The 23,876-nt window shown below is 46.9% G+C and overlaps 1 protein-coding gene across 3 annotated transcripts; it reads right to left on the bottom strand.

Moving 5' to 3' along the window:
- Positions 1–1,029: 1,029 nt before the first annotated feature.
- eml4 (EMAP like 4) lies at positions 1,030–23,547 on the bottom strand. Of its 3 annotated transcripts, XM_084949361.1 has the most exons (24): positions 23,154–23,547; positions 19,647–19,832; positions 19,431–19,551; positions 17,896–18,087; positions 16,204–16,344; positions 16,051–16,076; positions 15,854–15,889; positions 15,127–15,250; positions 14,634–14,783; positions 14,476–14,545; positions 14,218–14,319; positions 14,036–14,131; positions 13,819–13,953; positions 10,916–11,051; positions 9,556–9,704; positions 9,308–9,433; positions 9,065–9,202; positions 8,921–8,988; positions 8,742–8,830; positions 8,255–8,352; positions 5,608–5,695; positions 5,396–5,494; positions 5,138–5,268; positions 1,030–3,058 (listed from the first exon to the last, which is right to left on the bottom strand). In XM_084949361.1, the coding sequence occupies exons 1-24, from the start codon at positions 23,176–23,178 to the stop codon at positions 2,603–2,605; spliced, it is 2,982 nt and encodes a 993-aa protein (XP_084805487.1). In that variant the 5' UTR covers positions 23,179–23,547; the 3' UTR covers positions 1,030–2,602. The 3 variants fall into 3 exon arrangements, with proteins under 3 accessions (XP_084805487.1, XP_084805488.1, XP_084805489.1); XM_084949362.1 differs by lacking the exon at positions 15,854–15,889; XM_084949363.1 differs by lacking the exon at positions 17,896–18,087 and having other exon boundaries at positions 23,154–23,544.
- Positions 23,548–23,876: the final 329 nt, after the last annotated feature.

The raw sequence follows: 23,876 nt of genomic DNA, 5'->3' as shown, positions 1-23,876 counted from the left end.
AGCTACCCCTGATCGCCCCGTGCATGGGGCTAGACGGCCAACACGTTAACGAGCTAACTGCGCTAACGCACTAGTTCCCACCCATGTAATTAAGCATTGCGTGGCACTTCCAACATACTGTTTTACTTTAGTCCATGACGCGCTTACCTTCAGGGTCATACGTCACATTAAAACCAAAATAATTCCAAACGCCAGATTTGAATGAGGGTGGGGGAGGTTCAAATTGCCATGTTGCAAGGAGAGCTTAACTTTGTCTCGCTAGCTTGCCCTGCGCTCTTCCTTCTGACATGCTGTCTGTGTTGAGCGCTCAGTGGATCTGCGCTCGACAGTGCAGCCTAGGCGGAGTAGTCGAACGCAGATTCACTGAGCGCTCAACACAGACAGCATCGTCAGAAGGAAAGTTGATGAAATAAATTACAAATTTTGTATTGTTCGATACATATGCGTACCGAACCGAAAGCACTGTATCGAACGGTTCAATATCGATACGAATATCGTTGCACCCCTAATATATATATATATATATATACACATATGTACACACACACACACACACACACATTTGTAAATAGTTTGTTTTCTTAAGCAGTGTGGTGGTTGGAATATTAGGCTGCACCATCTCCTCTCAAGGTGTCCAAAAGAGTCACCTATTACATTTGGAAGATGTAAGGAGTGCACAAATAGTCTGTCTCTTGTGCTCTATCACAACAACTCTCTCTCAAGATTTAAGGCTGCTCAGAGACACGATCAAACAATAAGTGACTTCAAGGCACCACAGCTGTGTTATACAATAACTGTGGGGTGTGGTCGGGAAAGCCAATGTGTTTTAAATAAATCTCCACATCCCTGCACTTATAGAATATGTAGAGAGTGGAGAATCTCTCACCTAGAGAACCATGGTTACAATGTAATCATACGTTACTAGGTGTTTTTATTGTAAATGCTTGCGAATGCTGTGTGACCGTACACATTAAACACTGCGGCACCTAAAGTCCGACATCATCAGACAACGTGCACAAAAAAAAAATGTCTGTTTCTAAAACATTTATTTGCATTTCTTGTTCAAATCTTTAGTACAGTCCGTCCTCTGACAGGAATGCATGAGAAAAAACATGATTGGCTCAAAAACAGTCATATGAACATCATCACTGTCTCTGATGAACGCTCAAAAGTCCCCATCATGGCCCCACCCCTTCATGACCATTCAGGTGGGCTCCTGAACTGTGGACAAGCCCTTCAGAGACAAGTGTAAAAACATGGTATTAAAAAGGCAACAACATGAACAACCCAACACCACCCCTCCCCTAACCCACCTGAAAGGCCACGGCCCTGGAGTGACATCATCATGCCATCATTCAGAAAATATTTAACAGATGTGGTCCAGAAGCGACAAAAACATCACCAGCAGTCAAAGTCACTGAAACCAGGTAATCAGAGGAGGGGAGCTATTATTTCCTGTCACCTGATTGGATGAGAGATGTGTGGCTGAGTGCTTTTACAGTGTCGCTGAGGAGCTGCTGCCCCTAATGGTGAACAGAAATATACACAGGTATCTGCAGTATATACAAACAGATCCTCAGAAGGAGACACGTCTCTGATCACCGGCCGTCAGATCAATAAAAACATTCACAGTTTTACTCTGGAGGTTGACTTCACGTTCCACATTTCACATTCTGATTACTTCCTGTTTACAACCAGATTACTTCCTATTTACATGACTACTCTGGAAACAAGCTCACATGTCTGAGGCTCAGACATGTCATCTTTGATTTTAATCTGAAACCACCATGTTTTTGGATTCAAATTCACACTTCCCGTGTTTCACATTAAAAGCTTCATGCCATTGCTTCCTTAAAGCTTTTATTCTGAAAAATATGTTTAACCCTTTCTAAAAAAAATCCACCAATAATCATTTACATTGTTTAAAAGACAAAAACAGGATTATTTTGGGGGTCTAAATACATTTTGAAAAAAAAAAAAATCAGGAAAGTTTTAAGACTCTCAGATTCTCCCCACCCCCACAACACTTCCTGTTCCTGAAACACAGGTGTGTGTGTTCGGAAAACGCTCCCCCTCCCTTCGCTTCTTCTAATGTGACCTTCCAGATGTTTAACTGTGACCTTGAGGTCTTCTTATTGCTGAGATCGCGTGATCTGCAGGTTTCAGACATTTGTACTTCTTGTGGGGATTCTTATTATTATTGATTAGAATTAATTACTATTATTAGAACTCAGTGATTGTTCACATTTAAAGCAGCTGAACCCACTGTGAGTAGCTCCTGTGAATCATGGATGTTCAGATTATTTATCACTAACCACTGCGAGGCTGAAGAAAACTAAAATCAGACTCTCAGGCAGCTTTTTGAACTGTCCCATTTCTCTGGTTTCTGACTGTGTGAAGAATGGAGGTTTATTCTGAAGTAAATCAGAGACAATGACATCCTCTGGAAGTTTCTATCGTATTAGCCGTCCCATTAACATGCTGAACTATAACCCTAAACTGAACTGAAGCATCATAAAACCCAACAGAATCTCTTCGTTTGCAAAGCCATCCTCACTCGGAGCACAAGTGTGCCTGGTCCCCACAAAGACACACAAACAGTCTACGATGGCGGGGTCAGAGGGGGCAGCCCCTCGTCGCTGGGCGTAGCCGTGTCATCACTGGGCTCCAGACTGTCCTTCAGGCTCACCGTGCTGTCTGAGGGAGGCGGGGTTGACTCAGAATAGGGTGGTGTTAGCTCTGATGAGGGTGGAACTAATTGTGTAGGGGGCGGGGTTTCAGGGGAGGGTTCCTGAGTCCCATTGGCTGTCGGAGGAGGGTTGGGTTCCTGCGAGTGGGTGGTTCCAGTGGGAGGGGGTGGTGCGAATACAGGCTCAACTCGGCGGGGGGTAGAGTTAGAGATGATGCTGTCATTGAGGGACAGCGAAGACTTCTCAACCAAACGCCACTGCATTATGCTGGTGTCCTTCCCGCCCGTCGAGATGAGGTAACTGTCGTCATACAGGAAGGCCACGTTGGTCACATGACTACTGTGGGCGCTGTACTTATGGCTGGGGGCCTGCAGACAAAAACTTTATTAACAGAGCTGATGACACTGACATTTAGAATAGTCACACCCAAACCCTTTTACCTCTAATCAACACTCAGCAATTTATTAGGAACAGCTGGGTGGCTGTAGCTCAGGTACAGCCACCCGGTGGAGCAGGTCAGCTGCTGATCAGAAGGTTAGTTGTTCGATCCCTGCCTTCCCCAGTCTGCATGGGCAAGATACTACCCCCAAGTAGCTCTCTGATGCATCCATCATGAATATGTGTGTGAATGTAGTTAGAAAGCAGTCAGTGTAGAGCAAGTGCTTGTGAGAATGTGTGTGAATGTGGCTTTGAGTACTCCGGGAGAGTAGAAAAGCTATATAGCTATACAAGAATCAGTCCATTTACCATACCCCAATTATCTAATATCCAATGTGTACGAGGGTTCACATGTGCTTTTACCTGCGAGAGGTTTCTCAGGATCCACTTCAAGATAAAGTTTACTTTTATAGAAAATGAGTTTACATGCTATGCAGCATGCATAATCGTTGTGGCGGATGGATGGAGCTGCAGCTTCAAGACTGCTGATTGACCAATCAGCAGGACACTTCTGGAGCGCCAGCTAGTTGAGGTGTTTGTGTCTGACTGGAAGCAGATGTCAGAACAAACCGAGGACACACTGAACAGATTAAACCTCTCGGCTGGCTTGGGAACAACTCGGTGTCCCACCAGAACAGTTAGAGGAGAAGAGAGGGAGGTCCTGGGATCTCTGATCAGATGGCTGCTCTCAACTCAGATCTCAGTCTTTGAAACCATCCATCCATCTTCTTCCGCTTATCCGAGGGCCGGGTCACAGGGCAGCAGCCTAAGCAGAGAAGCCCAGGAGACATCCTTGTCAGATGCCCGAACCAACTCAACTGGCTCCTTTTGATGTGGAGGAGCAGCGGCTCTACTCTGAGCCCCTCCCGAATTGCTTAACTCCTCACTCTAAGGGCGAGGCCAGCCACCGTTGGGAGGAAGCTCATTTCCAACAACTGTATCCACGATCTCGTTCTTTCAGTCACTACTCGGATCTCGTGACCATAGGTGAGGGTAGGGACATAGATCAGTAAATTGAGAGCTTCGTTTTTATACTCAGCTCTCTCTTCACCAAGACGGACTGCAGCCACTGCACCAATCCGTCTGTCGATCTCCCGCTCCCTTCACCCGTCACTCGTGAACAAGACCTCGAGATACTCAAACTCCTCCACTCCGGGGCAGTAACTCATCCCTGACCCGGAGTGGGCACTCCAGCCTTTTCTGTCTGAGAACCATGGCCTCAGATTTGGAGGTGCCGATACTCATTCACACCGCTTCACACTTGGCTGTGAACCGTTCCAAGGCGAGCTGGAGGCCATCACCTGTTGAAGCCAACAGAACCACATCATCCGCGAAAAGCAGAGATGAGGTTTTGAGGCCACCCAAGTGAAAGCCTTCCGCCACTTGGCTACGCCTAGAAATTCTGTCCATAAAAATTATGACCAGAATCGGTGACAAACGGCAGCCCTGGCGGAGCCCATCACCCAGCAGGAACGACTCCAACTTATTGCTGCCTATGTGTACCAAGCTCCTGCAACCGTTGTATAAGGATTGAATGGCCTGTAGCAATGGGCCAGACACCCCATACTCCAGAAGTACTCCAGAAGTACACTCCGAGGGACACGGTCGAATGCCTTCTCCAAGTCCACAAAACACATGTAGACTGGTTGGGGAAACGCCAATGCACCCTCGAGTATCCTTGAGAGGATAAAGAGCTGGTCCAGTGTTCCGCGACCAGGACCGAGGAAAACCGCATTGTTCCTCCTGTCTTTGAGGTTCGACTAACGGACGGTCTTGCCTTTCCAGCACCCTGGCATAGACTTTCCCAGGGAGGCTGAGGAGCTTGATCCTCCTCTAGTTGGAACACACCCTCCAGTCCGCATTTATAAAGTAAGCCTTTGAAACCATTTCAGTTTAAAGTTTTGAGGAGCTGCTTATGTGTCCTCACAGCAACGTTTAAAGAGACGCTTTTGGAAACACATACAGTTTGACGATTAGCATTTTCAAGTGTGTGTTTTTATGTGTGTCACCTTGAAGGTGGAGCATGGGTAGGCGAACAGGTGAACTTTACAGAAGTCGTCAGCCAGAGCGATCACCTTCCTGTTGTGGGACCTGATCAGAGCATTGATGTCAGTGCCATCTGAACCCTCTGGCCAAACACCTGAGACAGGCAGACAGAATTTCAGAGTAAAGAAAGTTGTCCTGATTCAACAGTCAGGGAAGTATAAACATCTTCAGAATAAACACCCTAACACACACACACACACACACTCTCCCATTGTACTGACCAAACACATGATATCCCAGGACGCAGGTGTAAGTCGCCCAGTCGATGTCTTTACACTCTGAACGATTTCTGATATATTTACAAGCGTTTGGAACGTCCCCTGAAAACAGACATCTGTCACTGTACACCAACAAAATACTGCAGTATTACAGTACTCTGTGATAACAGTACACAGTACTGTAGTGCCAGAGCCTATGATGAGAAGGTACTCACAGTAGAGGATCTCGTAGTCTCCAGAGTTGGACATGATGAAGTTGTTGTCAGGTGACCAGTCCAGGTGGGTGATGTAGCTCGAATGTCCCTGTTGAAACATTTAGGTAACTCATGAACACACCTGAGCACCACCACAAGTGTTTCCAAGTTTAACCCACAGAGGAGCTACATTCAATCTTCTAAAGTGGAATTTGTAGTTAAGGAGAGCAAACACAAGGGCCACTCTTGCTCGTATTGTTGTTGCTCCATGAGCCGCAAAGGAGAGCAAAGTTATGACACACAAAGAGTTAAAGTGAAACATAGTGTTAAAAACAATGAAAAGTGTCACTGTTGTCTGTGCTTGTCATGCTACATTTTATTATCTTTGAAGTGTTTTTACTGCAGTTCTCCCGTTCAGTCGGTCTCTGCTCTTTTGCGGCCCACTTGCAACCAATCAACATTAGGCAGTCGCTTACGTCATCCGCTTTGTCGAACGGACGGTTAGGATCTTGGAGGACTCCTCTCCTCCTCTCTGTCCAACCGAGTGGGACATGGATGGACACGTTTGCGGGACCATAAATCCCGCTTCAGAGACCTCTCCTCTCAGGTTCGCCTCTTATCATGGTAACTTGCACATGTGAAATTACCATCTACCATTAAAGTTACGTTTGGAGGTGAGGTGAGGCTTTCAAACCTAAGAGATCTGAACCAACTGCCAAGCACATAGTACCATTAGGGTTGGGCGATTGGACTAACATATCGGCTATCGACAATATGCTGAGCCCATCGACGTTATTACATGGGCGATTTACAGTGTTGGGGAGTAACGGAATACATGTACCGGCGTTATGCATTTAAAATACAAAATATGAGTAACTGTATCCCGTTACAGTTACCGTTTAAAAAGGTGGTATTCAGAATACAGTTACTTTGCAGAAATAAATGGATTACACGGCGGTCTTTTCCTGTTTCATATGTTAGGCTATGGTCTTTCTATTATTGGTAATTCCACACCGGTGGAAACCCAAACAAAACACGCATTAAGAGGCTGTAATGTCTGTGTCTCAATCTCGCGGCCCATGTCACCTCTACTTGCAGCCCGCATAATGACGTAAAGAGATATTTTTAAAAATGATTTAATATGAAGGCAATAGGCAGAGTGTTACAGGCATAGCCCTAAAGAATGTAGCCTTATGGGCAGTGTAGTCCAGTTGTAAGTATTAAGACACTGCAAAAAGTGCAGCTTTACCTAATGTCCACCTACTGTTACTCATTTATATTAAGATTTAAACATCTAGTTGGTGTGGAGAGTAACCTTCAGTAATAGTAATGAATCACACAGCAATAGTACATCCATGTAGCTGTAAAAAGATGATAATATATTAAGTAATCCAAAGTATTCCGTTACGTTACTCTCATTGAGTAACGTAACGGAATACGTTACAAAATACATTTTGGGGCATGTAATCTGTAGTGGAATACATTTTAAAAGTAACCTTCCCAGCACTGGCGATTTATTCGTTTGCCCATGAGTAAATTTGATAATAATAATGGAGCGAATAGAAGCAGTCAAAAGAAAAAAAAGATGATAATAGCGCTGTTTTAACAGCACCCTCTTTCATTTGAGAGCAAATGCCCCCTCCTCAGAGAGCGCCCAAAAGCTTGTTGATGGAGCTGCAGAAGCTGGTGATAGCCTAGCATACTCAGCCGGATGGTGGACACGGACAGCCTCATGCAAGTTAGTCCGGTTTGAGTACTTTGCTCGCATTTTACATCTGCACAAGTGGCACACCGCTTTGGTTACATTCTTAGGTTTACCTCTTTCATCCCAAATTGGTGACTTTATTTATTTATTTATTTTTAGCGATGTTAGCGTTAACACGCTGTCATCACGACTAACGCGATTAACAATTAACCCATCTGGAGCGCAGACTCAGTCAAAATCTCTGAAATGTCTCGCATTTTGGGTAGTTTGTCCAAAGTTTGTTCATTCTGCGCTCCAGATGGGTTGAGCAGGTTAAAAATGTTAAAATTTCTGTGTTGTAAACGCGCAAATCAGTCCGTGCATGATTACAATCGCCCATCGTTGATTATTAGACTGATGATTGTCGTTTGTAAAAGTTTTACATATTGCCCAACCCTAAGTACCACGCCCATGGCTCTGGTACATTGCACAAAGTGGATGGAATACAGAAGGACGACAACCTTCTTCGACTTTTCCTCAAATGAAGTTGAAGCTTGGACATAGCCGTGTGTTCTAGCAGAACAATGATCACAAACACACATCAGAAGTGATTCTGGACAAAGCAGGCTAACATTAAGCTTCTGGAACGGCCTTCCTAAAGTCTGCCCTCAGCACTAGAATATTTGTAAACTATGCTTACAAGCTGGGTCTGTGCCAAGAAAGCAACCAAAACAAACGTTACCAATTCTGCCAAGACGAGCAGCCTAATATCAGTGAGAAAAACGCCCGAAGCTTGTTAACTGATACCAAAACGTTTCTTTACTTATCCAAGTAATTCACCTGCATGATGAACCAATATTTCTCCCACTGAAAACACAATGTCCAGATGAACAGATTTAACTTTTTGGGGCAAACTGAACAAACTAACGGATGCAACAGGGGCAGACAGGTGTTCACTAAGCTGCAATTGGTTTTTAGACTCACCGTGCACTTCCCGTATCGGCTGTATTTGCGTCCTTGTTCAGAGACGTTGTAAAGGTAAATAAAGTTATCGTGAGATCCGACAGCCAGCATGCTTCCATCTGCAGAGAGAGATAGAGAGGTGCATGCTGAGATTTGTAGTTCTCTCATAACACCGTTATGATCTTCAGTTTAATGAGTGTCCATGTTCAGGGGCTGCGTCCTGTGGCTGACACCGCATACAAGGTGGAGCTCTGTACAGCATCACAAACATCTGCTCTTGTCACCTAGCAACCACATCAATGACAGCCTACATTCTCAGAAATCTCTTAAATTTATTTACTACTGGAAGCCGTTACACAGTAACATGATATCACACCAAGAGGGCTGCCCATTGTTTGCGAACAGATAAAGACGCTCCGAGGTCAGCCGAAAGCTGGCGACCTCCAGACATCTGTGAGGCACACAGCGTGTTCCAGCCACAGCCCGTGAACAACGTAGCTCCACCCACCAATGGAGAAGCGCATCACTGACAGCTGCTCGTTCCCATCGGTGTGAATCCCCACCAGGTCGTTGGTTTCAGCATCCAGAACGTACCACCTGACAGGGACCAGAGGTCAGAGGTCAGACATACAAGGAAAGCATCTTTGAGTTCAGGTAGAAAAAAACAAAACAAAACTCTGTACTGACTTTCCTGATCGTGTTCCTATGGCGACCACAGCGCCACTTGGATGGAAGTCTGCACAGTGTCCGTGTTCCTGAGGAGGAGAAACATGCGATCACCAATGACCAATCGATAAATAATCAATAAATTGCCTCCCCGTCACCACGCACCTTTTCATCCAGCGTGCGACTCCACAGCAGACTGTGATCGCTCGAGTTCCAGAGGCAGACGAGCCGGTCCTGAGCGCATGTCAGAAACAGGTCTTTGGACGGGTGAGCCGCCAAACCCCACAGCTCGTCTGTGTGGCCCTGAACACGTCACAACACAGAGGTACTGAAGTTTTCTGGTCAGTGACGCCATGCGATCATGTGACCTCCTGGTCTGTCGTCACTTCCCGGAGGCGTTTTACTCACCTGGACCTCAACCAGGAAGCCATCGTTGAAAGTTCCTCTCAGGATGAAGTTACGCGACGTCCCGACCAGAAACTCGTCCCCCTTCCCCTCAGACACCGCTCTGATGGTTCCGTATTGATCTGGGACCTGTGGGGATCAAACGCGTAGCCTCAGTCACGTGGCTGACACTTTAGATTTGTGGAGATTGACGGCCGAGATGATGTCATCACAGCTGAGTTTCATTGAGGTGTGCGTGTGTGCTGCGAGACCTCGATCTCGCGGTCACGTTGCAGTTCGTGGTCCCACAGGATGATTTTTTGGTCTTTTTTTCCTCCAGTCAGCAGCATGCCGCTCCTCATCTCACACATACAGAAAACACTTCCCTCGTGACCATCGACATGATGAAGTATCCGAAAGGCTGCGTAGACACACACACACACAGAGGTGAGTTATCAAACAAAAAACTAAGCTTTGATTAAAGGATTTTTTTTTTTTTAAACTCTGAAAGTTGAAACAGGACGTGGCTGTTCCTAAATCTGAGAAACGCATTGTTCGTCTGTGACACGTCCTCTGGGGGTCACGTGACTAAGTGTTCAAAGCACAAAAGTGACCTCTGAATGAACAGAAAAGTTATGTTTCAGCCGTGACCGCGTCACGCACCTCAAATGTTTTCCCACATTTATTAATCTGAAACTCTGATCATGTGCGATGTCTCGTCCAATCATGTTTAAGGTGTCCCGACACAGATTTCTGCTCAGGGACTTTTCTGGACTTCCCCATGTCCTCACTGCTCCCACGGAAGTGCAAGCGGTACATGTTGGTTCTTCATGTTTACACAGGAAGTCAGAAAGTATGTTGCTGCTGATGTTCCTACAGGAAGCACCAACGTGTAACGTTCATGTAGATGAAAACAAACTGCTTTAAATAGGTTTAGTTCCTGCACTCTTTTTACAGAGCAGCTCACAAAACAACCAGCAGGAGGCAGCAGATCATAATGAAAACACTTCCTGCAGATTTCCTCCAAAAACCAAGTTTCCTGTTGCTTGTATGCACCAACGTGCCTCCGAGGGGTAAAAATCCATCTCCACTTTCACTGTCTTTTGTCCCCTTCTCAGAAAAAAAGCGCTCGGAGTAGAATTCCAGTAGAAAATCGTTTAATCCCTGGCATCACGTCTCTAAAAACCAGTTTAACAACATGACAAAAACCATTACTGAAACTGGGCCAACACACACACCCTGTTGTTGTTCTGTGGTTTTTCTGTAGTCGGTTGCTTACAGGACTCTGGAGCTGCTGGTTCTGGTCGGTTTAAATCAAACTCTTCACTCTGACATTTTCTGTGACCTTACAATCAGCGAGACTGTCGTTTGCTTTAGCATCGAACTCTGAAGCTGTAAAACCTGTCGGGATCCGTCTCGTGCAGGGAAACGCTTCAGGGCGGATACCAATGCAAACTCATTAAACAGACCGAGCTTATTTCATTAACAAGGCGAATGGCGTTTTACTCAGGATGAAAATATGCACGTCGTTTCCCTCACAGCGCCTCGGCTTGTTTGTTTCTCTGCTCTGCCCCGTGGCACACACCTGCACGATCTTTATGCAAAACACCGTGAACAACCCCAACCCGATACCTCGAGGCCCCTTCCCGGCCGGGTTCTCCGTGGCGCTCCTGGTCCAGATCAGCAGCCTTCCCCCAGAATCTCCAGTGACGATGTCTCCGGTACTCAGAAACGCCAGGCACTGGATGAACTTTGGCTTTTCGTATTTCTAGAAAACAGGAGAAAGCAGGAGAGGAGCGCTGGAGTGAGTTCAAAGAAGGACCCGGGCTTCCTCTAAAGACAAAAAGCTGGGAAAATCTTTGATTTAAATCAAGTAAAAAGTGTGTAGGTGCAAGTTTAATAAGCTCGATGTTTCTGCTGTGTTTTCATGGCTAGATGCTTTTGTGTTTTCTGGACTCAGCAGCTGTTTCAGGGGATCTGCTGCAGAAATACCACCTTCATATCATCTGTTTAATTCTGTGATAAAGGGTTTTCTTTCTGTCCTCAGCCGGGTGGAGCTTCCTGTTCTCCTGTAGATTTTTACTGATTTTTCCTCTAAGAGCAAACAGAGGAAGCGTTCACCATGATCACTTTTTTGACTCCTTTCACTTCGTCTGCTGCAGAGTCTGTTTATCAGCTCACTGGGATTACGTCACCGTAAGTGAAACCAGCAGAGAAACAGGGGTCCGACTTTTCACACCCGGAGGTCCGTCTGTCTTTGCTCCAGATCCCAACATTTAATCACGTACTCACTTCCTGTCGTCACGTACAGCTCGTTCAGCTCGTGGTTGTATGCCTCTGACTACACGCTGCTTACAGTTTCCCTCTATCACGCTCCAGATTAACCTTTAACCTCTGCAATGACAACTGTTGTATTTTATCCATCGAGTGAGGCGCGTGTGACATTTTGCCATCGCTGGAAAATAAAATCTTAAGTTATGGCCAAAGAAGTGAATTAGTGAGGTCACAGAGACTTCTGAATCCAAACTGGCACAACCACGCCGAACAACCATCGCTGCTTAAACTGCAGTGTTTTCAGCCCCTGCTGGGCGTCACTGCACAAACCCCGCCTCTAATCAGCTCGGAGCTCCTTCAGCCTCTCTGCGTCTGTGTAACCACAGACAGCTGAAGACTTCTTACTGGAACAAAAAACGAAACACTTTTAGTGCAGCTTCAGTTTGAGATCAGAGACCAACAGGTATGAAACCACTGCTTGCTGTCCATTCAGATCACCTGTACCCACCGTTTATTGTTTATTGGGGCGATCGTGGCTCAACATCGTCTTGTAATCGGAAGGTTGCCGGTTCGAGCCCCGGCCCCGTTGTGTCCTTGGGCGAGACACTTCACCCGTTGCCTACTGGTGGTGGTCAGAGGGCCCGGTGGCGCCAGTGTCCGGCAGCCTTGCCTCTGTCAGTGCGCCCCAGGGTGGCTGTGGCTACAATGTAGCTGCCATCACCAGTGTGTGAATGATGGATGACTGGATGTGTAAAGCGCTTTGGGGTCCTTAGGACCAAGTAAAGCGCGTAAAACAAATACAGGCCATTTACCATTTGTGTTGGTAATAATAATAATAGTAATAATAACTTTATTTATAAAGAGCTTTCAATCAAAGTGTTGTACAGCTATTTGAAAATAAAAAGATAGATAAATCGACACATAGCAATTAAAGTTAAAAAGATAAGAATTTAAAAACTAAATGGCACAGAATTAAGACATGTAGGAAAGGGTGAACAAGTGGGTCTTCAGAGCAGCCTGCCTAATATCTTGAGGGAGGTTGTTCCACAGAAACGGGGCACGAAAAGAAAACGCACGCTCTCCAATTGTTTTTTCCTGGCCCTAGCAACCTTTAGAAGGCCAGAGTCCTGAGATCGGAGAGCAGGGGATGGAACGTAAAGGTGTAAAAGGTCGGGGAGGTATGAAGGTGCCACACCATTTAAAGCCTTGTAGGTGAGCAGCAGGACCTTAAAATCTGCTCGAACCTGACAAGGTAGCCAATGAAGAGATCTCAGTACAGGGGTACAGTTTTCGTTAAAATGCGAGCAGCTGCATTTTGCACCATCTGTAAACCTCTAAAACTTTTCTTTGGTAGCCCAGAAAGGAGAGCGTTACAATAATCGATACATGAAGACACAAATGCATGGAGAAGAACCTCTGCAGTGTCGCTTGATCAAACTTGTCTGATTTTGGCTATGTTCCTTAAATGATAAAAGTCTTTGTTATCTCTTTTACATGAGACTCGAAGGAGAGCACCATGTCGAACCACACACCCAAGTTTCACATAAAGCTGCAGGTAACAATGCGTAACAATGAAAGGTTACATTAAAAGAACACCAAGAGGCAGCAGACACAGAGAAAATGGCAATGGTCCAAGTGCGGCGCCCTGAGGCACCCCATGGCTCACTGCACAGGTCTCAGAGAGAACTAACAGTCTGAGATCTCCCAGACAGGTAGGATCTCAGCCATGATAAAACATTTCCTGTGACTCCAATAAAATTTTCCAGCCTATCCAACAAAATACAGTGATCCACAGTGTCAAACGCAGCGCTTAGATAAACATTGCAGAACCAAGAGACGGCGTGCCATGACACCCAGCGCCATCGGTGTGGCTGATAGCGCAGGCATCAGGCAAACATCTTTATTTTCATTGTTCTAAAAGCCTTCGTACACGAAACTGGACACGTTCTAGTATTTGCACGTACACCAAGCGCAAGTTTGTATTTTGGTTTTATTTCAAATAGTCTAAACTTTATTTGGACAGCAGCTGCTGTCCCCCCGTCTCAGGGTCAGTCTGTCCCATTTAAACCATATGGTGCTAAATACCGACCTCCCCCGGTGCACAGTCTTCTTCCCCACCATCAAAGCTCAGCACAGCTTGAAGCCGCAATTTGGCAACAGATTTGATGGGTCTTTTTTTCGTCAATCACAGGTGCCGATCGTGAATCTATGAGTGTTTAATCAGTGATGAGCACTGTTACAGTTAAACTGCAGAAACTCACCCCAAAGATTCCCTGTTTACGAGCAAGCGCGTTCCCATTCCAGCTCCAGAAAAAGATGTGGGACTTCCCGCAGGTGACGATGGTGTTTTGGTCCGTCGGGTGGAACTCCACAACCAGGACCACATCATTGGTGGTCTGCAAAAACACAGCATTTGAGCACAGGTAGAACACGTTGGAACCGGTAAAAACCGGTGCAGTAACAAAAACGTGGGCTCACCTTGATCTCTGCTATCTTTGACTTCTTCTGCCAATCCCAGACTGTCAACATGTGGTCGTTACTGTCATCAATCACACTCAGGTGCTGACCATAATCCTGAGAGACACAGCAAGGTTGATGATGCATACAGCTGCAGGTATGTGAGAACTACAGCTCCCGTGGTGCACCTGGCTGATACTTACAGCTTTGGAGAAAGCCAGGGAGCCGACGCCTCGTTCAAACGTTCCCTCACCTATGACGTGGAGCTTGGCCAGACTGACGCTGTCCCAGACATGAACTTGAGCCTGAGAGGGACAGCACCCTTGTCTTAATTGTTTTTATTCATTTATTTAAAAAGTTCTATCCATCAGCAGCTCTCCTGTTAGCCTCGGTTTTCGACTCATATTTATATTTTCCTTTTGTCTGAAAGTTGACCTTAAAAACGTGGTATGTGTTCTTACCCGTCCAACTTTGTCCACTCCTGCGAGCTGTCCCGTGGCAATCCGGATTTTATCGGGATGGATGGCCAGGCTGACAGAAACAAAAAAGAGCAGCTCACTTATCTGTCGCCTCAAACAGCCAATAGGAGAGCAGCAAGTACTACGGAGCTCTTTCTCACCATTTGACGCACTCGTTGTGTCCGAGGTAATGTCTCTGAGTCCGCTCCTCGTAGTTAAACAGAACCACGACCGACGCAATGAAGTAAACGATCTCTCCGGTTGGAAGGAGGTAGATGTTTGCTCTGCAGTCTCTTCCCCGGTAACCGTACCTGCACGAAGTCAAGGAAACACCTGGACAACAGCTGGAGATGTAGTGACATTCACAACAGAGCAGGTGAGGGATGCATGAAGATCTCTGAAGGCCGTGACCTGCTGATGCTTACACTTTGGTTTTACTGATATACACAGATAACACTGACCTGACACACCTGTGGTCTCTCCTGAACTTCCAATACTCTGAATTTTGGCCTGGAATTCTGCATTTAAACACTCTGAGCTTTTACACATCAGTTTCAGAAAAGTGTTTCACTGCATAACACCTGTTTTATCAAAGCGGCCAATATTTATCACTGCTAAGTGTAAGAGCGCTCCCCTGTCCCAGGTGAAGGATACACCCACGCCAGCTTCAGTCTTTCTGGAGGAAGTTCAGTCCGAATGTCGTTGTAGTTCTCCACGTCTGAAGGGATGAACATGGTGATCGGTCGACCACGCATGAACATCTTAATAGCATTCCCCTCTGAAACATTAGACAGACATTCCTCAGACTAGCACGGCAGTCCAACCCCAAAGCATAAATCCCAAACTGCAAAGCTAATCCTGTCAGAGTCTAATGGGTCTAGTTTTTATTGATTTGGCAAATAAATATCGGCATTGAAGCAGATTTGGTTACAGATATTCTGTCTTTCAGGTGTGACAGTTGTTAGCAGAGGTGAAACAGGCCAAGATCTGAAAGGTGCTGCTGATTTAAGAAGAAAAAAAAAAAAAGCAAGACAGGTGAAGAAACTGAGGCTTTAAAGCTGTGCAGGTGAGGCAGCTCGGGCACGCGTTTGTGTGTGCGCACGGTGGGTGATTTGTCTGATTGGGAGTGTGAATAAATTTCTTTTATTACTTTTTCACCTTATATGGGGGTAAATGATGTCAGGGAGTCAAACACAGGTATGATATCACCTGAACAGTCTGAAGGAGTAAGAGCAGGTGTGCGAGCGAGACTGGCAGCATCAAGCAGAGTGTGAGAGAGCAAGAGAGAGAGCTGTGATTGGTGCAGAAACAGGGAGCGCTCATACAGCAGCCGCTAGCACGTTAGACCGTTAGCTTGCTCCGACAGATCGTTACGACTTACCAGCTTGGCTGTTTTTCTCTCGAGTCGAGATTTTGGCTGGTTTGAGACAAAGACACGATCACTGAGAAACACCAACAACAGACAACACAAAGAGCAGCAGCACGGCCTCGAAGACAAGAACGCTTTGAAACGTCTCCGAGGCTTTCTGTCCATTTCTACACACGATGATGATGATGATGAAGATGTGTGGTGTTTACCTTGGCTCATGACAGGATCTCTGTGCCTGAAAGAAAACAAAGTCTCACCATCAGTTTGTCAATATAAACACACGAAGGCCTGACAGTCCACAAAACAACGTCTGTACCGCGCGCATGCTTTGTGTGTACTGCACGTGCGCTATGCGTCTGTACCTCTCGGTGTTCTTCACCACCTTGGCCAGCAGTTTGGAGGTGGACGCAGCTTTCACCAGTTTGTTCCTGTTTTCATCTGAAGTGTCCCAGGTGCTGCTCTGAGAGCGCTCCATCCCTGAGGACCGCTTCACGCTGGGGCCCCTGAACACACACGCACACAGTGAGTATTGCAGCACTAATCGGGGTTCAGCGTGTAAGCAGGAGGAGGAGGAAGAATCTCTGAGTCGTTTGTAGATCTGAGGTTTTATTTTCCTGGATTTTAAATTTAACTTTTGAAGTTTCTCATTTGATGTTTTAGTGTTTTCAATGAATTTCTATGAGACGGCGATCCAGACCGATCAGTCGTCAGAGACCAAACACCTCCTCCTCCAAAGAGCCAGAGGGACAAAGTCAAACATACAACTCGCAGAGAGGTTAGAGCTGGGATACATCAGAAACTCAAGACCCAGGCTGCATGAGGCCTGCAGGAGGAGGAGGAGGAGTTGAAAAGAGGAGGTCCTGGGATAAAGCTGGGATGAGATCACGTTAGTAATCATATTAAAACAAGCAGCAGAGATAAAAGAGGAGCCAGGCAGAGTCAAAGGTCACTGCTCCGAAAGACACACAGTCCTTACCACGTCAGAGATCAAAGGTCAGTACTAAGAAGCAGGCTTTGTGGTTATGAATAAAGCTTTGTGAACACTTTGAGATTAGAAAGCAACAGATACAAAATGAACACCTACTGACCAATCAGATCTCTGGAAACTAGCATCACCTGAAAGATCCCACAGAGCACCGAGGGTCTCTGGGTTTAAGTTCCTGATCTGCACTCAGACAGAAAACTTTTCTACCATTTAAACATAAAAAGCAAACTTAAACTCATCGTGACTTTTTTCTACCTGCTTATTAGTACGGATGTGTGATATGACCAGAATCTCATATCTCAACATAAGACATCTATCGTCCCGACAACGATATGTATCACAAAATTTTTACATTTTCTGTAAATTCTGTGAATCTCGGGCAACTCAACTTGCGTGAAGTGTTTTCAGCTATGTGTCGTGTGCCTGGAGTCCAGAGTTACATAAGTTGAAACGGCCACAATTTTCTTTGTATTTATTACACGGCGTGTTCTAAGGTTTATTTTTTAGCGCCTGACGGCTCTTTTTAGCTTCTTGTCCGAAAACACTCTGCATACTATTTCACGTAATTCAGTTTATTTTAAAAAATCTCAACAGGATCTTCAGCTTTATTGTGAAAGGTTTACGTGGAAAATAAACAAGCGGACGGCGGAGCCACGCGATGGTTTTACCGTTGTTGTAACGACAAAGCATAAAAACAGTCGCTTGTCTGTCCGTAGTGTGGTTATATGAAATATAAGAGAACGAGAGAACTTTAAGAAATTCTACAGTGAAAAACAAAACCATGAAAAGATAAACCGTAAACAGTTGATTTTGCGACACCTCGAAACAAACGATAGCGTAATATGAAATGATAGACGTTTTCATCGAACAGCCCTACTTATTAGCATAAACGTCAAATCAGCTGATCAGCAACACCTGTCCATGCTGGTCAGGTGATTCGAGTGTAGGTGGAGCAGAGCAGGACGGTGTGTCCCGGGAGGCAGGGTTAGTAGCTACGGACAGAGTGACATCGGAACAGTGACGTCACAAGCGGGCAGTGAAGCCAAACCGACAAATCACAAAATGAAACCTTTTAGGAGGGGCGTGGCCTTTACTGCTCTCAGAGGAAACAGGTGGTCTCTGTTGCATCTGGGGAGTGGGAGTGGTTGGGGGTGGGTTGGGGGAAAAGGGGACGGGGGATGGGTTTGTATGGTGAGCGATCTCCTCGTGTTCCTGGATCTCCGCCATCTGAGAACGCTGACCATCCTTCTTGTCTGCACCACTGTGGAAAAACCAGTAGCATGAGAAACAGCCTGCTGAGGTTCTGCTGGTTCCACTACGGTTCTGTTGTAGTTCAACTGATGACAGATCAAACAGGCATTCTATTGAGGTTCTAATCTGGTTCTATTGTTTGTCTGCAGCTGCTCACTGACTCGATCTATGAGCAAGTCTTCAGGTACCTTCAGGTGAGCGGGCGCTCTGGAGCAAGCATACAGGTCACGTCATAAACTGTGGTGTGACTAGAGATGGGTACCGGTTAGGGTTAAGGTTAGGCCATAATGGCACAGATTCTGATATAAACGGTAGTAACCAGACCGAAAAGCAGCGCACATTTCAGTGCTTTTTTTCCCTGAGATGTCACACAATTTGGATTCTAGCCAATCATTTTACCTTTCCAAGGATAGTAGGCGGGCCCAGGTACGTACGTTCTTTTAGAGCAGAGCTACAGATTAAAAATGCCCAAGGCGAAGCGGTCAAAGTCTGGCTGTACTTCACAGCAAAAGATGCAAACTCAGCAGCCTGCAACAAGTGCTTTAAGCTGATACTGTGATACTGTCAAAGGAGGTAACACCTCAAATCTGATGAAACACCTGGCGACGCATAGCGTTTTTTTAAAAGCCGAGAAATGCGCCGTATTTGGTAGCTTGCTGCGAGACCTCACACCGAGCGCATCTACTGCGGGTGTGGTGCCTGTTATCGACCTGGAGTTAGCAACATCCCCCAAAAACCCGAAGAGGAGAGTCCTGGCCCCTAGCCCTGCCAGTGTAGCAGAAATGATGAGGATGATGATGCAGCAGCAGCCGTTCTTCTCTGCGTGAGTAGCTTAATGTTGTTCCTGTGTAATTTACGTTGAGTAGGCTAACCACGTTATTACATTAATGCACGTAAGGTGAACTAGCAAACACCATCGTAGCTACATGCAGCTGTCTTCTTGTTTGATGGCAGATGCTCCCTTCACCCTGGCCAAAAAGGCTAAAATGACCAAAGAAAAAGAGGGAAACAGCTAAACATGAGAGGTTTTTGGACAAAGTTTGTGTTTTTTCCATTGTTTAAGCACTGCTTCCAGCCAAGAGTGATGCCATATATGCCCCATAGCTGCAGAAAAGGCTAACATTGTTATCTTTTTACAAAAAAAAACAGCTGAACATGAGAGGTTTTTGGACCAATTTTGTGTTCTCCATTCTTTAAGCACCGGTTTGAGCACCGTTTAAGCACCGGCACCGTTTCAAAAGTACCGGTTTGGCACCGGTATCGGATAAAACCTAAACGATACCCATCCCTAGGTGTGACCTGACATAAATCTGTGTTCCTGGCATCCGCTTGCACGTGTTGCAGCGTTTTTACCTCTTGGCGGCAGACGACACAGTCTCCTTCCTGGTGACGGAGGTGGAGTCTCTCTTACGTGCGGATGTGCCTCCGTTGGCGATGCAGGACATGGAGTAGGCTTCACGCAGTGCAGCTCCACCTGCAGGGGCAGGACACGACACAAGACTGCAGATTAAAAAGTCTTACGGGCTAATTTCACATCTCCACACATACAGTTTTAACAAACACACTCACCCTTCCCACCGTGCTGCTTCTTGCTCGCAGAGGCCGCCGAGTCTTCAGAGGCAGCAAGGCGACGAAGGACGTCGGCGAGCGCCGCTTTCATCACTGTCAGCTCGTCCTCCTGCTGCTGGACACGAAGCTCAAGAGAGGACAGACGGTCGTTGACGTCCGATACACTGGCGCCGGACATACTGTCATCTACAGAGACACGGAAGCAGGAAGTGAACACAAAGCAAACAGGAAGGTTTGGATCCAGTTTAAATGGCGACTGGGGCAGGAGAGCTGCTCGCAGGCGGCCGCTGTAAAAACCCGCGAGCGAAGCTTCGGCGGGAGAAAAGTCAGATTTGTGAATTCAGGTCGACCATCTCACCATGATTGCTGTTCCAGCTAGGGCTGCTCAATTAATCGAATTTTAATCTCGATTACGATCTGGGCTTTCAACGATCATTAAAAATGACTGAGCCGATTATTAGCCCCTCCCTAGTGCTTTACTCTCGTGCTGCTCCGTGTGGCAAATCGAGCGCACCTCTCTGCATTTCGAACACATGTCACAACAATTAAGAGCAGCGGTCTCCAACCTTTTTTGCGCCACGGACCGGTTTATGCCCGACAATATTTTCATGGACCGGCCTTTAAGGTGTCGCGGATAAATACAACAAAATAAAACTAGTACCGGTACCGAAAAAAAGAAAATTTATTCATAACACACGTGAAAAGACCCAGGAAAACCGAGTAAATGATAAAAACGATAACAAAATAACGCTGAAAACCAATAAAAACCCTGAAAACTATACATTTCACACCTGAGCCTCAACTCTCGCGGCCCGGTACCAAACGACTCACGGACCGGTACCGGTCCGAGGCCCGGGGGTTGGGGACCGCTGATTAAGAGGACCGAGGGAAGCTCGGAAAGCTAAGCAGAAGTTATTTGGAGAGGAGAGTGACTGCCGTTGGTTGAAAAGAGGTAAAAAAAAACTTCAGTGGTGTGGAAACATTATGGGTTCACGGAGTCAGACGTGGATCAAGTAGACACAGTGTGTAAACTTTGCTACGGTGTCGTAGCTGCACCACAGAGCAACACTGCAAAGTTCACTAAACACAGATGTTTACATTTTTCATTTATTTTTATATTGCAAACATTTCCACTGTTATCAGTATTTGCACTATTTTATATTATTTTTTGACAATCTTTAAAGTCATTATTCAACACATTGTTAAATAAATATCGTCAAATAATCGAGATCTCAATTTCAGTGAAAATAATCGTGATTATCATGTTTGCCATAATCGAGCAGCCCTAGTTCCAGCCTCATCTACTTAGCCACCAATGCAAAAGCAGCACGTTGAATGACACGCCAAGCAACAACACACTGACCCATTGTGGGAAAAATGGAGGTCGAACGTGTTTGGGATTCCAATGAAGCAGAAAATCTACGTCTGTGAGGACCATTTCAGCCACGTTAGGGTTGGGATTCAGCCAATCAACACTGACGCTTCTGTTCTAGGACCCCCCCCCCCAAAGCTCCATGACCTCAGACTTGTGTATATACAATCAAGATCCAAGATTCTTTATTTGTCACGTGCATGGTTATACAGGTATAACACGCAGTGAAATGTGACCTGATACGCTCCTCGACTGTGCAAAGAAAAAAAGAGACTACTACTCATGTCGAAACCAAACGCGCACTCTCTGCGCTTGCTCCAGGAGGCTGACCGCCCTGCGCTCCACCTGGAGGGGGGCAGTCGAACTCAGCTGATCTGTTTATTTGAAGATGGACGAAGAGCCTCGTGATCATAACCTGAAGCGTACAGGTGTTTCCCCAAAAGTTGATTCTGTTCATCTGGACGTTCTCAGTGGGAGAAACGTTTCGTCATCATCAGGTGACTCCTTCAGTCTCAGCCTACTGCAAGCTTCCCCAACCTTATAAACAGGACATTTGCACAAAGACTGAAACCAGCACCACTGAAGGAAGAGCATATTGCATACTAATGATCATAAATTGACCTCCCAGCCCATTCATTCAGTGGTGCTGGTTTCAGTCATTGTGCAGATGAACAGAATGAACTTTTGGGGAAACACCTGTACGCTTCAGGTTATGATCACGAGGTTCTTCATCCATCTTCAAATAAACAGATCAGCTCCAGGTCGAGTGCAGGATGGTCAACCTCCTGGAGCGAGCACAGAGAGGGCGCGTTTGGTTTGGACATGAGCTCAAAGAAAAAGCTTCTGAAACAAATGTATTTCTTCTCTAATGTTAGAGAAGAAATATGGAGCAGCGCGGAGGTCAGTGCGCGATCGTCCTCTGAGATGATCGAACAAAAGTGTAATAATGAACTTTACCACCTCAATGCAGCAGGTAGAAACTGATGTTCACCAGGAAACTACAGCACAGTGCGATCACATGACAGAAAACACCAGACACGGAGAGCAAAGCTCACCCTTCGCACCAGCACCACGACACACACTTCAAAATGAACTTAAACCAGACGCATCGTTTCATCGCGCTTCCTTCAAACCTGAACTTGAAGATGGTTCTTATTGAAACACTCAGCCAGTCTGAGCGTGCTCAAAGCGTGGGGCTCGGCGGTGGTTTGGCGCTCCTTTTGCCCCTAGCAGAGGTGCGCCTCACAGCACTTCTGCAGAAAGCAGCTTTGAGCTCTGAGCCAAGTTCTCTGTTATTCTTTCACAATCACACTAAATAATTGTGCTCAGGATTTCAGAGCCATGTTCAACAAAACGCAGACGCCTTCGTGTTTGCACTGAAGCACACATCCTCCTGACCTTCCTTCAGCTTCCTGAGGCAGGAAAGCGCCACGGCAGGAAGATGGCCTATGACTGGACTGAGAGAGAAACACAGACCCAGCAGGACCTGCTCCCAGCACCCACGGAGCCCAGGAGGAGCGAGTAAGACCAATAATGGCGCCCAAACCTGCAGTGCATGTGGACGGGACCCCGTCCTCACACATGGTTACATGAACAAATAAGAAACCCTGAAAGGTTCAACTCCACTGTTTTTAATGTTAATAAAGAAACACTAAACTTCATTTCCTGAGTAAATCTGAACAGCTGAGCTTAAATGTATGTAACTCTAACACGCGCGCGCGCGCGCACACACACCGAGGTGTGAGGAGTGAATCAATAAGTCATTTCCTGAGTCTTTGTTCCGCAGATCAGAGTCCACGCGTGTGTGTGTACACACACACACACAGTGCGGTGTCTAAATTGTGGTTTGCGGCCCTGCGGTTGAAACAAAGCCGAATGTACATTTCTGAGCCCGTCTTGGCTCTCACCCCCCCTCCGGAGGTCTCCTGCAGGAGGTCCGGTTCTGCAGAGCCTCCTTCAGAGGAGGCCGTTGGTTTTGTGGCCCTGCAGATGCCGGAGGGGCGGTGCATACTCTCTGATAAATACACCAGTGACACGTGTAAAGCCGCCACAGGCGCGTGCGGCTTCCGCCACCCCGCGGCAGCGCGGACAGGAGAGAGGGCGCCGCTCGGGGCTTGCGCGGCGGCCGGACTCACCCAAACTGCCGGCGAAGCCGTCCATTTTCCGGGAGAAAAGCGGGAGTGGGGCCGGAGGCCTGCGGGAGGCTCCGCGCACACTGCGGGCCTCCGTCCGGGTTTTCACCGCCGACACGCGCCGAGCCGAGCTGCGTCTGTCCCCGCCGAGCCGCCCGCCGGATCTGCCGGTCCACAGGCCGAAGATCCCCCGCTTCGCTGCGGGCCGAAGGAGCAGAAGTGGCCGAGAGAGGAGCGAGATGAGCCGCGGAGCTGCAGACGGACGGACCGACGAGCATGCGCGTTTCCGACTCCGCCTGCTCTGGCAGCGCGCGCTTCGCCTGGAGGAGCGGGGGGGTGGGGGGAGCAGGAGCCTGAGGAGGCTCGGGTTTCAGAGCCGCTGCTTCCTGTTCAGGTGCTGCAGCGCCGTCCAGCGGGCTCCCCGCGCCATCACATGCGCGCGCAGGAGTCCGTGCCAGAGTGCTCTTGAGCACCTGTGAGTGACACACACAACCCTAACGACCCAAGGGCTCTGACGTCACACAGGAGGTAATCAATAAAACGTCTCTGGAGCGCCTTACACAATTTCAGCCAATGAGTGAGCCTCACAGGTAAGGGGGCGGAGTAAAGACTCCGCTTCCTCCAACAGCAGCGATGATGATCTCCAGCATTCATCTCGGAGATGTCGCGGGTCAGAACCACGTGACTGACTCACATCCTGTTTATGTGAAACACGTTAAAGAAATC

Source organism: Perissodus microlepis, chromosome 13, assembly GCF_051167445.1.
Source record: "Perissodus microlepis isolate ML-2025 ecotype Zambia chromosome 13, ASM5116744v1, whole genome shotgun sequence".
In the NCBI taxonomy this organism is placed as follows: Eukaryota; Metazoa; Chordata; class Actinopteri; order Cichliformes; family Cichlidae; genus Perissodus; species Perissodus microlepis.
The sequence above is the reverse complement of the archived record's forward strand: the minus strand, read 5'-3'. Positions and strand labels throughout refer to the sequence as shown.